This window comes from Pelophylax lessonae, assembly GCF_965119305.1.
Source record: "Pelophylax lessonae genome assembly, chromosome: 1".
NCBI lineage: Eukaryota > Metazoa > Chordata > Amphibia > Anura > Ranidae > Pelophylax > Pelophylax lessonae.
Window position 1 is genome coordinate 407,918,252 of NC_138768.1, and position 17,375 is coordinate 407,935,626.

Here is a 17,375-nt window from a genome sequence, read left to right on the forward strand (position 1 = left end):
ACTGCACAGGACCCTTTTTCAAACTGTACCGGGGCCGGCCCGCACATGTGTGAATCAGCTCCATTGAAAGCTGGTCACATTCTCATGTTATGCAAATTGGATGGGGTTAAAAAGCATCCGATTCGCATATATGTGAACCCAGCCTTAGGCATAAGGCAGTGCAGGGGCAGTGTGTATGGGCAACATCCTATAGCAATCATTCAGATTTTATCTCTCATCAGTGAATGTGAAATGTTATTGTTGGTTGGTTGTTTTCATTATTGCACATTTTGGCTTTATTAAAGGAAACCTGTATTAAGATAAATATTGAACGATGATAATTGCTGAGCTCCTTCCCAAAAACACTACTTGGCTGGCTCTTGTTGGCCTGAATACTTTCACAGTTGCTGACTTGGCACAAGCATGTGGCTGATGAAGATAGACTAAAGTAAGAAGTCCCGATCAGCATATCTGTTGTGGGGCAGTGGCTGGCATTTTCAAAAGCAAGTTCAGCAATAACAGCCCACATCTTTTCTCAATACAGGTTTCCAATAAGTAAGATTTAAGTCGGACATAGACAGTTCGGATCTTGGCCAGTTCAGCAGGAACCAGCTGAGATTCTAGCCATCTATAGGCAGGCTGAATGTACCCAAGTTGATCCATTAATTGTCTTGGGTACAACCAGCATATCCGATTTTTAGCATGCAATTATTACCAGCGGCGATAGCCGCTAACAATAACCACTGTGTTCTCCCTTCAGGGATGGCTTCCTGCACCCCCTGTAGGAAGAACACAAGGGCTCTGCAGGAGGAATTCCCCCATCAACATTGACTGTGTTGGTGGGGGAATCAAGTGATTTTCTTTCTTTCAACCCATAATTCCAGAAAAGAAAATGGCATCATCAATGGCCTGCCTTAAGCCTCGTACACACGCACCGATTGTTGGCCGTAAATTTTCGGCCAACGTCCGATCGGCCGATTGTCGGCTTGTTAGTATGATGCTTCCGACAACCGACTGCGACTTTTCGGCCGAACAAAATCTGGTGTGCATGCTATAAAATTTTTGTTGGCCGTCAACAGAACGGCCGATTGTTCGTCAGTCAGTACAGATTTCGGCCGACAAAAATCAGATGAGCAAGACTGGGCATGCTCAGAGAAGAAAAAACACACGGAAAGTAAAACATCACGTGACATCACTTCTGAAGTTGGTTGTTGTTGGCCGAAAAAATTTGTGTGCTGTCTAGAGCACATTTCAACCAACACAACAACACTGGACAAAAGTCGGCCGATCGGTCGGCCAACAATCGGTGCGTGTGTACGAGGCTTAAGGCTCATGTCAGACTGGGCAGTTCTGCCGCTTTAGTCAAATCACTAGCAGCAGTATCCCTACAGAGGCTGTCTGTCTGTCTCTATGGAATTGTTCCCTCTGTAGCCAGGTGCAGCAAGATTTTGCTGGCCTGATGTTGCTAAATCTCAATCACTTGTGATAAGAGCCACATCTCTGCCTTGGTTACGAAGGGAGAGATTCTATAGGGATAGAGGCAGCCCCCTAGCAATCCTGCTGCTTGTGAATGCGACAAGCTGGCAGTGGCAGGATCGCTAGTGACAGAGTCCCCTGTTTGATATTAGCCTACTGTACTCTCTTCAGTTCATAAATGACACACTGCTCAGGTATTCTTTTTTTATCTTACACATATTTTATTCTTTGCCATGATATGGTGTGTTACCATAATGGGGACAGACTGGTGAAAATAGCAGAAAGCACAATAGCAATGCATGATTCCGTATTCGAAAAACTTTCCAGAGCCTACAAGATATTTATTTACTCTGCAAACACTGTTACTCGTAGATGTGTACCTCCACTCACAGTGCGTGCTTTGGTTTGGATGTGAACTGAGATGTCAAGCATTCTTTGACACATTACCCGGAGTTCAGTGTGAGGACTTCCAAGAATCTATTAAGTCACTGTGTTCCAGTTCAGTCAGTATCATAAGAAAGTGCCATTGTTCTTCTTTCAGTAATATGAACTGATGTAATGGCTATTGAATAATTGCATGGTTCTTATGAAAACTGGTCAAACACAGCGCGATTCTTACCATAGCTGACTTCAAGCAGAAATCTTCTGATATTGTTATGACCTTAAAGTTCCACCATTACATTATTTATGCACGGACAACAATAAACTGAGACAACAAAAGGTTTTATGACATCAAATTTGGGCTACCATTCACTCCGGGTTTCTTCAATTTATATGTGTATACATAAAATAATTTAGTGAGATTAAACTCTGTTTTTTTAGCTCTTTTAGCAACTGGTTTAATCACTTATGGAGTACGCAGCTTCCTTATCTTTTAATCCTTGCCATGTTTAAGCTGGTGCCATGGTCACTGCCCCAGATTTACTGTATCAGGGTGGCTCCTTTCTCTTGCAGCATCTTGTGGAGCCACCCCTGTATGCAGGGACTAGATTTGTATCTCATTATATTGTGTGCATCAAATGAAACACACAGCCTCAAAGTCTTGTATAGCAAGACACTCCCCTGCTCCACCATCCTACTCCCCCTTATTTAAAGGGATTGCAAAGGCAGAAGGTTTTTTATCCTGGGTGCAGCAGCCCCCCTAATACTTACCTAAACCCATCTTTATACAGCGATGTTGCAGGAGTGTCTCAGCTGCCCGGGACTCCCCTCCACATTGGCTAAGACAGCAGCGCGGCGCAATTGGCTACCACTGCTGTCAATCAAAGTCAGTCAGCCAGTCAGGAGAGAGAAGGGGCGGGGTCGCGGCTCTGTGTCTGAATGAACACAGGGAGATGTGACTCAGCTCGGGTGCCCCCATAGCAAGCTGCTTGCTGTGGGGGCACTCAACAGGGGGGAGGGGCCAGGAGCACAGAAGAGGGACCCAAGAAGAAGAGGATCCGGGCTGCCCTGTGCAAAAGTAACTGCACAGATCAGGGAAGTATAACATGTTTGTTGTAAAAGAAAAAAAACAAGACTTTACAATCACTTTAAGCTAAGAGACTGGCTGAAGACCGCACTGTCCACTGTTAACTCCTTCCTGTGAAGACTGGAAGTACTAAAATTGCAGAAGCCATCAGTTTTAAAAGTTGTAAACTGTAAAGTGCTGGGTTAAAAATATTGACCCCCCTCCCCCTGAGCTTCTTACCCCCTTTATATATAATATTCTTTCAGCAGGTTGCACTTTGTACTCATTTTTAAACAGAATAAGGAATAACTTAGACCAGTGGTCTCCAAACTGCAGCCAAGGGGCCGGATGTGGCCCTTTGCTTTCCTTTATCCGGGGCCACTATTGGATACTATTCCTCCCACTGATACGAGACACTATTCTGCCAACTGACATCAATAATGGTGCACCATTTCTCCCGCTGAAACCAATATATGGGCACTATTCCTCCTAATGATACCAATAATGGAGCACTATTCCTCCCCCCCCAATACCAAATGTAGTGATGTTTACTCTCACTGATGCCAGGAAAATTTCCACTCCTGCTGGCCACAGCCCGGCCCCCATAAAGTCTGAAGGACAATAAACTGGCCCTTTGTTTAGAAAGCTTAGAGACCCCTGACTTAGACAGTGGACACATGAACAATGCCCCAATTGGAATATTTCCCCTCACCTCTTTTTCTCATGACAGGGCAAAACACTGTATTTTCCCACATTTTTATTGACCATTTTTCACCAAGGCAGACAGAAGGCGGATTTCCCTAAAGGGGACACAGATACCAATAAAAATCAGACCGAGGTTGTAACTCCTTATTACTTTTACAAGAATGAGAAAATATGTTTTGGTTTTGTTGATGAAGCTTTTCAATAAATCTGCTCTCAACAATAATAATATGGATTATATAGGCCACCTACAGGTGAAGGACACTGGCAACCAATCAGAATCATTGTAATGTTATGCATAGCAAACAAAGTCTCCTTTAAAATGTAAGGCAGTGTACAGTGGCGTATTATTGCCATGTGTATCCGTGAGTTGGTTCTCATTTGGTAATTATGGTACTATAGAAGAACAGTTTGTAATGAAGACCATTTTATTTTTGGAAAAAATTAAGGATTGCTCTATGTAACCAGTGGTTTCTTCTTTTTATTCTGGTAATTATAGAAAGAAATGTCTTCAAGATCTTTCCCTGTCCTGAGAGAGGTTACAGATAACTTGCTGCAAAGCCTGGGTCAGCTCGCCAAAGAAGTAAGTATAGGGTAGCCACTCGTCAGAGTTTGAGGGTATCTTAGAGTGACTGTGTTATCATTCATTATCCCAACCACAAACAAGCAGCTTCTAACCATTGCAGAACAGTTGTTTAGATTGTGCAATATATATCTACCGTGTGCCATGGCTAAGTTGAGAATGTTTTGTGCTATTTTCTCTCTTGTAGGCCTGTATTTATGTAACTTTGGTTGATGAAAACTGCATAGCTTTTGAGCCACCAGCAACTGATATTTTTCTGCTGGTTTATTGTTAGAATATAGCACCTTTGAACTTCCAAACAACTGGTAAAAATTGTGTCATCTTTTAAAATAATCTTGGAAAAAAGTCAAAGATAGTTTTTCTTCTTTTAATAAAGTTTTTTTTTTTTAATTTTTTTTAAGAAACCTATACAAAGCGAATAGGTAGGCTGCCATTGCTGACTCGCTGCCATAGTGGTTTAATAGCTTACTTCTCTTTGACTTTCCAATCTGCACTGTTGTTCCAGGTCACTCACTCAGAAATGAGACCTGGTTCACACAAGTGCGATGTGACTTGAGTCCCACAGAATTTCACGGCAATGGAAATCACATTGTTTTCAATGGTGTCTATTCACATCAATGCAGCACCATTTTGGAAAAGGGTCCTGTGCTACTTTGGTGAGATTCCAGCACTATTCTTGCCCCATAGAATATGCAAACTACATTCAAGTTGCGTCACATAATCGCACTGAAAGTCAGATCAAAATCTGATCTCAACAGTGTGAATGGAGTCTAAAGCCTGGTACACACTATTATTTTTTTTCTGACGAACGAAAAAAAAAAACTTTCAGCTCTGGTTGAAGCTGCTATACTAACTATGGAAAGTTAATATAGTGATCTCTCCCGCTGAGCTGTTGTTTTCTGATAGGGGGGCAAACAGCCCCCCCCTCCTGCCAGAACACTCTGGTCAGTGCTCTCTGCCATTGGCTGAGAGCACTGATCGGGAGTTAGTCAGCTGCTGGTTTTCCAACATGCACATTCGACAGAAGCTTGCCATACACACAGGCGGAATGTCGGCTGTTTTTTTTTGTACCGGCAAATATTTTCCGACTTTCCACTCGTGTGTACCCAGCTTAAGGCTCCATTCACACTTGTACAACTCCAAATTTGCGCCAACTTTGACCAAACTTTCACGTTCCCCATGAGTAAGCTCCAGTGAGCAGAGCAAAATACATTGGGGGCTTGGCCCGGGGGGGGGGGGGGGGGGTTCCAGGTTGAGACTGCCACTTGTCTACACACAGCAGGTATTGTTCTGATGTGCGGCTACCAGGAGCTTAAGCTCTTATTATTGTCTGGAGCGTGGATAGGCTCCTTCCCAGCCAGCACTCACAGCAGCAGGCACAGGACTACATTTCCCAGCGCCTGAGCAGCTCACATACATATCATGGGTTCTCATTAAAATATATGTAATAGTAAAGGAGCACCTCTAACCCTTTCAGTGCTGACCCCCATTTATAAAAGCTAGAGTAATGCAGGACCCGTGATTGTTCCCCTTCCCCCTGCAGGCCCTCCCTTGCTGCACAATCATGATATGGATGGATGGATGGTTGGGAAAGAGGATGGGAGTAAACGTACAGGGCGAGCGTTTGTAGTAAAGTGCAGTTTGTACAGTCATATTTATGTGTAATCGAGCAGATGATTTTTTCAACACAGTTAAATGTAACAAGTTAAGTTAACCCCCTAAATCTCAGACCAGCAGAAACTTGTCTAATGAGAGCTCTGTACAGCTGCTCCCTGTGCTAGGCGGCCCCCCAGGTCTGGGCAAGGAGTATAAAAATGATGGACAAAGCTTGCATTTCTCATCTTGCTGATGTGGCTAAATGAGACTTTCGTAAAACAAAGTTGGCAGCAGTCCCAGTGTGGGCGTCACAGACATTCCCATGCTCTGGAGGAAACTTCAGTCTTTTCTTTTCATTGTACAGAACAATCTGTGCTGTTTGCTTCCTACTACTCTCTTTCTCAATGTTTACTGAACTTACCCCACGCTCGTTGTTGTCTTACTGGAACTTAGAATTTGAATGTCAAAACATGCACTGTAACAGTCTAACTGACTGGTAGCAAAGATCGAGTTCATTTCAATTACAAATGTTTTGTAATATTACCTTTTTGTCACATTTTAGTTGCTTTTAGAACATGGACATTTTAGTAATATCTGACTTTACAGGCTAAGGAGAAGGCACCTCTTACATACATAAGCAGGATTCTTTGTCTTCTATGTACTAAGCAGGAAGCTTCTCCTTATCCTCCATATCCTGTATGACTGGAAGTCAGCTGTATGAATTATAATAGCCCATCCTTGCATGAGAAACGCATCAAAATTCTTAAAGAAGACTGAATTATTTACACTTTTCATACTTAGGACTGGACCCAAATACTCTACAAAGCGATGTAGTAGATTAAGGCCTGGAGGTTTTACTGATCCTCATTCATGGAAAGACCAACATGTAGCTGCTTGCATACAATATTAATGTGATGACGACAGCGTGATATCGCAGTTCTGCAATACATTTATAACAATAACAGGGTGTGTGAAGCTGGCCATACACTGAGCGATTTTTGGCTGGTTCCTGAAATTTCCTTAGTGGGTGGCCAGGTCGGCACCCTCTAACCTGACATCCTTCTATTAAAAATTGAAGGACCTGTGCTAAAATGTGACAGAGGCTGCATATAAATAGATGCAGCCACCATTCCGGTATTCTGACCCCTGTCCCTGTCGCCGGCTGTCAGGATATAATAGTGGCACTGCATATTCATCCATCCATGATATATAAGGGTTGATTTAACCACTTCAGCCCCGGAAGGATTTGCCCACTTAATGACCAGGCCCTATTTTGCGATTCAGCACTGCATTAATTTAACGGACAATTGCGCGGTCACGCAATACTGTACCCAAACGAAATTGATGTCCTTTTTTTCCCACAAATAGAGCTTTCTTTTGGTGGTATTTGATCACCTGTGCAATTTTGATTTTCTGTGCTATAAACAAAAAAAGAGCGACAATTCTGAAAAAAAAAACAATATTTTTCACATTCTGCTATATGACAGTCCCAAAAAAAAATTTAAAAATCAAATTTTTTTTTAACATTTTAGGCCAATTTGTTTTCTGCTACATGTTTTTGGTAAAAAAAATCGCAATAAGCGTATTTTGATTGGTTTGCACAGAAGTTATCGCGTCTACTAACTATAGGAAAGATTTATGTCATTTTTATTGTTTATTGTTTTTTACTAGTAAGGGCGACGATCTGCGATTTTTAGCAGCACTGCGACATTGCAGTGGACAGATCGGACCCCTGACTGACATTTTTGACACTTTTGGGGGTACCAGTGACATTACTACAAAAATATGCACTGTAACTGTAATAATGCCATTGACAGTGAAGGAGTTAACCCTGTGTGTGATCAAAGGGGTTAATGTATGCCTGTATACTTACTAACTGTGTGTGGGGGGGGGGGGAGTTCTGTGACAGGCATGGACAGATCGCAGTTTCAGCTTAGCTGAAACTTCAGATCTGTCCCTGACTGTCTCACAGAAGATCTGCCTGCTTTGTTTACTTAAGCAGGCGGGTCTTCTCTTCGTTTACCGGACGATTATGGGAGGAAGGCGGCAATTGCCGTCTCTCCTCCCGCGGCCCGCCTCCCGCTGTGTCTAAACGCCTCCGAAACCCCTTTCCCTCTCTTTCACGTAGTACTACGTGACTAGACCCAGAGGTGCCGCACTGCCGCAGTAATATTACTGTGGGCAGTCGGCAAGTGGTTAATAAAGGAAAATACACTGTGCACTTTGTTAAGTGTAGTTGCACTCTGCAAGTGCAGTTGCTCCAGAGCTTAGTAAATGAGGTAAAGCTTTACTTTACAAAGAACATCCAATCACAAGGAAAAAAAAAAAACAGCATTTTTTTATTGCACATGACTGGATGATAGAAGTCAGCAGGGCTTCCACTCATTTACTAAGCTCTGGAGCAATTGCATTGCACAGTCTCTGAACAGCAACTGCACTTTCAAAAGTGCACAGTCTACTTGCCTTTAGTAAATTACCTCATAGTGTCAGTGTCACTCAGCCTATATGGAATGTTTCAGTATATGGCCAGCTTAAGACCAGAAATAGCCTTCTGTTTACTAGACCTCTGAGAAAGGGAGCTTGACTCCCGAAACGCGTTAGCGGTCCTATCTTCAAGGACATGTTAGAGTTCATGTGTGACGGATTCTTGTACACGATTTTAAATATCTTCATGTCTGTAAGTATGCATTTGGCATTTTATTAAACATTTTATAAACAGTGACCACTGGTAATGCACTAGGTGTTTGCACCTCCTTTTTCTTTACTTTTATGTTGTATTAGACCTTTGCTTTACTTGTCTGACTCGTTTGCAGAACTTTGCATTGGGAGGCTTGTGCAGTGTCACAATTGAACTTACCTTAGACAGAGCCTGACAGAAAGCTCTTTGATCTATTCAGGTTATAACTATGAAGAGCTGGGGAGAAATGAGGCAGGAAGTCATGTTCCTTACTAGTGGGAACTCCACATCTTCACCAACCTCGTTATATCAAGCGGTATCACGTATTGTGTGTGGCCATCCTGAGGGAGGAGGATTAAAGATCAAGTCCCTCAACTGGTATGAAGACAATAACTACAAGGCACTCTTTGGTGGCACTGAAGGTGGAGAAAATGGCACAGAGGAAGATTCAACGTCTGTCTATGACAATTCTACAAGTATGTACATTTCTATTAATCAACAGTTCTGGAATCTTTCACTTTATTCCGCAATATTGGCTGTTTTAGAGGAGAATAGAGATTGTAAACTAAATGATTATTTCTTTCACTGGCGCTTTCATTACGGTGAGGATATTGTGGGGGGATAATTTGGCAGCAGCTACTGCTATATTGGATTAATAGTTGTGCTGGTCGCCATTTTGTAATGCATTGATAAGTTGTGCTTTTTTTGTCCCTTCTGGGAAAACTGTGCTACACTATATATAATTTTATACAGTACCATATATACATTCAATGAATTAACAATGCTGTATTTAAGTAGAACTTAAGGCAGAACTTTTTTCATTCTGAATAGTGTAAAGGAGGCATATAACCCCTGTCATTTTTATGCCATGTGTGTCCCATTGGAGAGATTACCCGTTGCTTCCCATCCCACAGCCAAAATAGAAAATGAGAGCACTAGTGTGCCCATTGGAAGAGTTGGGCTCTATCCCTGTTCTGGTGACAACCCAAAATTGGGGGTTTTCTTTCACTTTAACCGTGGTAAGCAGGACAAATAGACAGAATGAATCTCCCTAACGAGGGCACACACAGCAATAAAAACCTGACGGGTATTCCAACCCTTCTGCACTCTATTTAAAAAAAAGAAAGTTTTGCCTTTAGTTATACTTTAACAGAATAAGTTTCAGATCAAACTTTTTATGCCTTTAGCTTGCTTTTGGTAATGTGAATTTTGAGCAGTAGCTATTCTGGAATAAAGCTCTTGGGCCTCATTTATCAAGGATATCAGCAACCCATGGCAATCAGTCAAATTTGTACTGACATTTTTCAAGCACGTGTTAGAAACCGAATGGACAAATTGAACAGGTTGTCCTGAGCAAAAGAGACACTTTTTAAATTGATTCATATATATATACACATATATACACATATATATATATATAACTGCTCTAAAATGTATAACTGCTCTAAAATGTTATCTCTGCCTTTAGCACCTTATTGTAACGAACTGATGGTGACACTGGAGTCCAGCCCACTTTACAGAATGATCTGGAGAGCACTGAAACCCTTACTTGTCGGCAAAATCCTCTATACGCCAAGCACTCCAGCCACACGCCTGTTAATGTCAGAGGTAAGAAGCCCAGGAACTGTTTTAGTTACTGTTACTAGTGTGCAAAAATAGGATGACGCTCAAGTATCTGATAGGCACTAGTGGTTCTTTATCTTTGCCTGTCTCTTTCCCTGATATGGCATGCCAAAGTGTTTTACTCCGGAGCCCAGCAGCCTTTTTTTTTTTTGCACCACTTAGTAAATGGATCATACAGAGTACCAATGGTGCCTTCTCAAATACAGAGCACCATGTTTACATTTCCAGCATATGGAGGTTTAGAACAATGTTTGCATCCGGCCAGGTGACCTCTCTGCTATGTACTTGTGTGCATTGTATATTTGTGTTAGAAATCACATAGACATGCTGTCCTGCAATGCCTTACTTAGTAGTTTGGTAACAACTTCCAGTCTATTTTTTTACTTTGCATGCTCCTTCAGTTTACCAAATTTGATTGCATACTTTGGTCTCATGCACATTAAGCATGTGAATTTCCCCTCTGAACACCTTTTACTCCTTGTTGGAAAAAGCATCTTAAAAAAACAGCACCTAATGCTGTGCATTGCACGTGTTAAGGCACATCAAGCGATTGAGCAATTATGGATTCCACTGGTCAGAATATTAATTTATTCTGGCTGTTTCAAAGAATGAACACCCAAGCACTAAATACGTCTAGCGTTTAGACGCCTGTTATTTCTGCACAAACCCGCTAGCGATGGGGTTTTTTTCAGCCCCTAAACACTCCTCTTTTAATACGTCTGTAAATGTCTATGTGTGCATGGCCACATAGGCTAACATAGAGGTGCGTTTAGAAGCTGTAAAAAAAACAAAAAAAGACTAACGCCTGTAAAATATTTATTTTTTTAAACCCGTGTGTATAACTCCTAAATATCTAGTAGCTCCTTTCCCATCCTTAAACTAGGATGTTTTAGGGAGCATTCCTCTTAAAAGTGTAAAAAAAGTAAAATGTCGATTGTGTTGTGATAAGATAGAAACATCTCACTGCCCCTTTTTTTTTTGCCATAGCAATTCCAGACTGATCTTTCTATGCTTTTGAGAATTGAATGATGGTAAAATAGTTGGACGTTTCCCCAGTGTTTTCCCCAAACAGCTTCCTAGTAAACTACCATCATTCCAATTTCAAAAGCGTGGTAAATGACAATTATGTGAATTAGGATATTTGAAGGAACACAGGCCCATTGCAGAAGTTAGCTGCTCTTTGTTAAGAGGCAATGGCACAAGTCATGTAGGACTGTGCAGCCTAGTTTAGGTTGTTTTAGCTTTTTAGTTTCCTTCCTTAGCATATTCTATTAAGTATTTTCTGGTTTTTACTGTACATTTTTAAAGCTTGTTTGGGTAAGCAAATGATCTCACTTTTGTTTGGTTTTCAAGGTTTATGAGCATTATGTGTTTTTTGTTGAGTATTTTTATGTATGCAGAATTCTAAAGACAACCATTGGAGGTTTATGTAAATTTGTTTTATATGAATATTGCTACTTACTTTATTTACCACATTCTGTTTGGGTTGGTTTTATGATTGCAATACGTTCACTACATGATTTTTTTCACTCTGGCTTTATTTTAGGTCAACAAAACTTTCCAAGAGTTAAGCGTCTTTCGGGATCTTGGAGCAATGTGGGAGGAAGTTCGACCACAGATTAAAACATTTATAGAAAGCAGCAAGGAAATGGATCTTATTAGGGTAAGTTTATCCTTAATGAGCCTTCACTGGTATTCATTGTATTGGAATCATACAAAGAATGCTTGGATTTTTAATATTAATTATCTGTCTTTCATTATCCAAGACACACTATCAATTATTTTGTGAGTAGGGTAGAGAAATCATTCTGGTTTTTAGGTGTTTTTGAGAAACGTTAAAAAAATGTTGATTTTAAAGCAATGTGCTAATAGGACTAAGCATATTTTTTGCAAGGTAATTGCATCAGAAACTTTTTTTCTCCACCAATATAAGGAAAAATATTTTCCTTCAATAGGAATGCATAACCTTCTGTTTTGCATTTGTAATATTAGTGTATGATAGATGTTTGGTCACAGATGTTTTGGTTACAAATAAAAAGCACATGAACAGTGCTAATGAAAGGCCTAAATGGTGCTATTTTTTCGATATAATAAGATTATAGCATGGATTTATCCCTAGCTGACTTACAATTTTGTCTTGTTTGCTTAATAATATTACTACATTTATCTAGAAACATGCTACTACAGTCTTTACATTCTAATTACAGTGAATATAAAGAACTGAATTATTAAATGTATATAAAAAAATTAATCTAGAAGATCTGGATTAACATTTTTATGATAATAAATGATAAAAATCTCTCGGCATACAGTACTCCTAGAAGTAATGGATATTGAAGGTTCTTCTTCAAGAGAGCGAAGATCAGTGTCGACTCAAGTGAGAGTTCCCCAGGAGAGTTTTGGCTGACTTCAAGAGCCAGCTCTCTGTAGTCATGCTGAATATGTACCAAATATTGTATTCTTTAGCTCTATATAGGAATCTCTAGACATGCAAACTCTACATGGAATGAGTAGCCAGATATCAGCCTACTTTGTGTGGCCTTTTCGGGGCTGAGGATCATTTTATTCTCTGAACCGTATAGTAGAATTGAACTTGTCAGATATAATGTTACAGTAGTAGATGGTTTTTTAATGCCGTGGATATAAACCCAAATATACCATGAATATAATCCAAAATCAACAATAAAAATGACTTTCTTTCAGACTCTGTTGACCAATAAAGGGAGCAAACAGTTCTTAGATCGCCAACTTAATTCTACAGGCTGGACATCAGAGGACATCTCGAGGTTCCTAGCCAAAGAAGTATTAGAAGCACAGGATGAGAGTGGAACCATTTACACTTGGAGAGAAGCTCTTAATGAGACAGACCGCGTTGTATTGACCATGTCACGTTTCATGGAGGTTAGTTGACGACATGGAAATATTCATTCTACCTTTCATGCTTTCTAATGTCTTGAAAGCCATTTTTTTCATTAATAATCTGAGTTTTTACTGTACTTAGTATATGTACATTAGAGGCAACAATCCACCCTTGGAAAAAAGTCCACCATAAATGCAAACATAGATGCACGACTAGATAGATAGATACACACACAACCATTAAATCATTAGTTAATAAAGAGGACGTCTGGTGCTTGAAAAGCATCCTTGTTTGGGTCTTATTAACTGAGTTAGGGAGAGAAACTGACCCAGAAGAGAAATGTTGGGATACTAGTCAGTACAAGTGTGCAAAGGTGTATTTACTTTTGTAAAATAAATCACCTCTAAGGTGAGGAGGATGCTGCTGCATTAGGTAAAACTATTAGTTTCATTTTATACATTTAAAATGGGATGCCCCAAAATTTGTGCAGAATTGTAAAGGTCGCCTTGACTGAAAAAAGGTTGAAAAACACTGCTTTAGACAATTTGTAAAAGATAGAGACATCTGATATCTATAGGCAACTCTACAATTAGTTTATTGCTTTTATCTTTAATTGTATTTACACGGAGCACAAGCACATCGTTCATTGTTGGATTTTTTGATTAACTGGTGTTATATTGCAATCATGATTATTATTTTTATTATTATAATACAGCATTTATATAGCACCAACAGTTTGCGCAGCGCTTTACAACATGAAAGCAGACGGTATATTTACAACACAATTTAATAAAGGATCACATATTTTCAATGCAAACACATTCGATAATTTGCCTTGCAATGACTCATGAAAGAACACAACGTTAATTTTCCTTAACAACTATCCTTTTCAGTGTGTCAACCTGGACAAGTTAGAAGCAGCGGATACTGAGGAAATGCTTATTGCTAAGTCCATGGAACTTCTAAATGAGAGAAAGTTCTGGGCAGGTGTAGTTTTTGTGGACCTTCCAGAAAATGACACAGTGCTGCCCCAACACATCAAGTATAAAATACGCATGGATATAGACAATGTGGAAAGAACCAATAAAATTAAGGATGGGTGAGCATACCAAAGCTTTTTTTCTTTTTGCGTTAATAATCTCTGCTCTACGCTGTATCATCTCACAGGTCCAGAGTTCACCGGAGAGATGATTTCAATATCTTGCTACTAGTACTACTCCTTACCAGTAACTAGATAAGAAGCCAGTGATATGTTAACCTTGACCCTGACTATGTTTTAAAAAAAAAAAAAGATTTCTGATGTTGACAACAGAGTTTCTTATTTGAAAAAGTTTTTTTCCTGAGCTTAGTAATTGTTTTTCTATGCCATTGTTTCAGTTTTGATATATAAATATATTGATAAATATTAAATAAAAGTCCAAACAAATAGTTGACAATTTATTTCTAAATGTATTATTAGCTATTGGGATCCGGGCCCTCGTGCTGATCCATTTGAAGACATGCGTTACATCTGGGGAGGGTTTGCATACCTGCAGGATGTTGTTGAACAAGCCATCATCAGAATACAGACTGGAACAGAGAAGAGGACAGGAGTCTATGTCCAACAAATGCCCTACCCATGCTATGTGGATGACATGTATGTAAAAACGAAATTTCACTGTTGCTTTTTTGGAGCATTCAGACTCAAGTTGTTGTTTTTCTAGTTGGAAAACCAAGTAGGATTATAGGCATCATAAACATCTTATTTTGCTCATTAGAACATTAGATACTGTATAGGAACTGCCATTCATACCTTCTGTTGGTAAGATTAGAAGTCCTTACACTTTTCTAAGTATTTTATAGTTTGTTGGCTTTTTAATTTTTCATGACCTTTTAAATATGCTCAGTTTCTGCCTCTGGTGAGGAAACTCTTGGCTTTCTCATATGAACAGTCTTGTGAAATGAAAGATGTAAGATGTCTGCACTGTAAATCTGTCTCAGTGAAGCTTAACTAAACCATTTTTTCTTTTTTAGATTTCTTCGTGTTATGAGTCGTTCACTGCCCTTGTTTATGACCTTAGCCTGGATCTATTCTGTAGCTGTAATCATCAAGGGTATAGTTTATGAGAAAGAAGCTCGTCTGAAAGAAACCATGAGAATTATGGGTCTTGACAATGGAATTCTTTGGCTGAGCTGGTTTATTAGTAGTTTTATTCCTCTTCTAATGAGTGCTGCTTTGTTGGTCCTGATCTTAAAGGTAATTTCAGTACAAATAGATAATGTACACAAGCTATGTAATAATATGCAATGTATGTCGAATTTTTACTAATCATTTTCTCATATTTCCTTTCCAGACGGGAAACCTTCTGCCGTATAGTGATCCAAGTGTGGTCTTTGCCTTCTTGTCTATTTTCGGAGTGGTGACCATCTCACAATGCTTTTTGATCAGCACCATTTTCTCAAGAGCCAACTTGGCAGCAGCTTGTGGTGGCATCATCTACTTTACCCTTTACTTGCCTTATGTTCTGTGTGTAGCTTGGCAAGACTACGTTGGATTCACTCTCAAGATTTTTGCTGTAAGAATGTTATTTTCTGATATGGCTCAGAACCTAAACCATTTACTGTGAGTTATATATGCTTGTTATTAGGAGTAGTCTCTGAGTAGAAATCACATACTTCATATAAAATGTAATGTTAATTGCTATTTTAATTTGTAAGTTATAGGCTTTTTAAATGTACCAAACAGTGTGATAGAAGACCAGTTTTTTATTTCTGGCACTAATCCAATGTATATTTTTAAGCCACATGGAAGACTGTATGGGATATTCCAACTGGTTGACATAGTAATACAGTTTTAGTACATTTTGATTAACAGTGCCAAACATTTTTGTAAGCAAGCAGTGGAATGTGGATTATAAGAAAAAGTATTTTTGACATGACTGTTTTAGTCTTTCGTGATTTCCACAATGTTTATATTGTTATTGCAGAGCTTTTTGTCACCTGTGGCTTTTGGATTTGGCTGTGAAGTTTTTGCCCTTTTTGAGGAGCAAGGTGTCGGGGTGCAGTGGACCAATCTTTTGGACAGTCCTCTCCAGGAAGATGGGTACAGTCTCACAACCTCTGGCTTCATGATGCTTTTTGATACACTTTTGTATGGAGTGATGACTTGGTATATTGAAGCTGTCTTTCCTGGTGAGATATTTTTAATAACTCAGTCAACAGTTTAACATTTTTCACTTTGCATCTCTGGTTTATTAACTTGAGAGATATGGCCCACTCATTTCTGTTTTTTTTATGGAATCTTAACATCAGACTGTGTTTTGTTCCCCCCTAGTGTATGTTTAACCCATGTCCACTGAGTATCATAACTTTTGAATGTAAACAAATAGTCAATTTTTAAAGGATAATAACAATAGGAAGAAGACAGCACATGCTTTGTTTTAGGCCTCATGCACACTGGGCGTTTTTACAGCTGCTGTTTTTGGCATCACTTATTTTTTTCTGCATGCAGTAAACTCCCCAGCAGGTTATCCTATGAGTCCATTCACACATAGGCTATTATCAGCAAATTTTGGCAGGGGCGTTTTCTGTAATGAAAAGAAATGGCTGCACTCAGATGTTGTCAAAATCCAGGTTTATTGGACATCCAAATGTGGCAAAAAAGTGGCAAGGTAGACGCGTTTCACACACTAAGATGTGTGCTTAATCATTACCATTGGTAATGATTAAGCACACATCTTAGTGTGAGAAACACGTCTACCTTGCCACTTTTTTGCCACATTGGGATGTCCAATAAACCTGGATTTTGACAACATCTGAGTGCAGCCATTTCTTTTCATTATTGACTGTCCACGGAGGCGAGCCAGGGCGAGCACCGCTGTTGGTCATCAAGCTTCCCATTACCTTGAGCAGTGTATCTCTTTCCTTTGAGGGGCGTTTTCTGGCTGTAAAAAAAATCCCAGAACTAGTGGGTTTTAAGAGGCGTTTTTGAGCTGTAAAAGCGCTTTAACTCTGATAAAATCTTAAAAACGCCAAAAAACTTGGCTATTCAGCATTTATTAATGTTTTTGAGGCATAAGCTTTTTTGGGAGTAGAGTTTTGCTAAATAAAACACTACAGATGATAAAAGCTATAAAACGCTGAAAAACACAACTGCAAAAAAACTGAAAAACTCCTTCTACAGCTACAGCTTTCTACTGACATTTTGATAATGTCCAGTGTGCATGAGGCCTTAAGCCTACTTGTTCCTCTTTTTATTTACCTTTATTTTATTGCTTTAATATATAGGCCAGTATGGAATACCTAGAGCTTGGTACTTCCCGTTTACAAAGTCATATTGGTGTGGAGAGGAACCGAAGGACAACTTTCACCATCCATCCTTACAAAAAGGACCATCTGAAGGTAATCACATTCAACTGATTTTAAATCCATTTACTACTTTACAGAATATACA

The 17,375-nt window shown here is 39.6% G+C and overlaps 1 protein-coding gene across 1 annotated transcript in view; it reads left to right on the top strand.

Moving 5' to 3' along the window:
- The window catches only part of ABCA1 (ATP binding cassette subfamily A member 1), a 153,702-nt gene that overhangs the window by 90,078 nt on the left and 46,249 nt on the right, over positions 1-17,375 (top strand). The window contains exons 8-18 of the mRNA XM_082243976.1: positions 4,104-4,187; positions 8,681-8,936; positions 9,929-10,068; positions 11,630-11,746; positions 12,787-12,984; positions 13,837-14,042; positions 14,403-14,579; positions 14,957-15,179; positions 15,277-15,498; positions 15,910-16,114; positions 17,210-17,323. Of these exons, the coding sequence (XP_082100102.1) occupies positions 4,104-4,187; positions 8,681-8,936; positions 9,929-10,068; positions 11,630-11,746; positions 12,787-12,984; positions 13,837-14,042; positions 14,403-14,579; positions 14,957-15,179; positions 15,277-15,498; positions 15,910-16,114; positions 17,210-17,323 (1,942 nt within the window). The remainder of the gene's footprint in view (positions 1-4,103; positions 4,188-8,680; positions 8,937-9,928; positions 10,069-11,629; positions 11,747-12,786; positions 12,985-13,836; positions 14,043-14,402; positions 14,580-14,956; positions 15,180-15,276; positions 15,499-15,909; positions 16,115-17,209; positions 17,324-17,375) is intronic.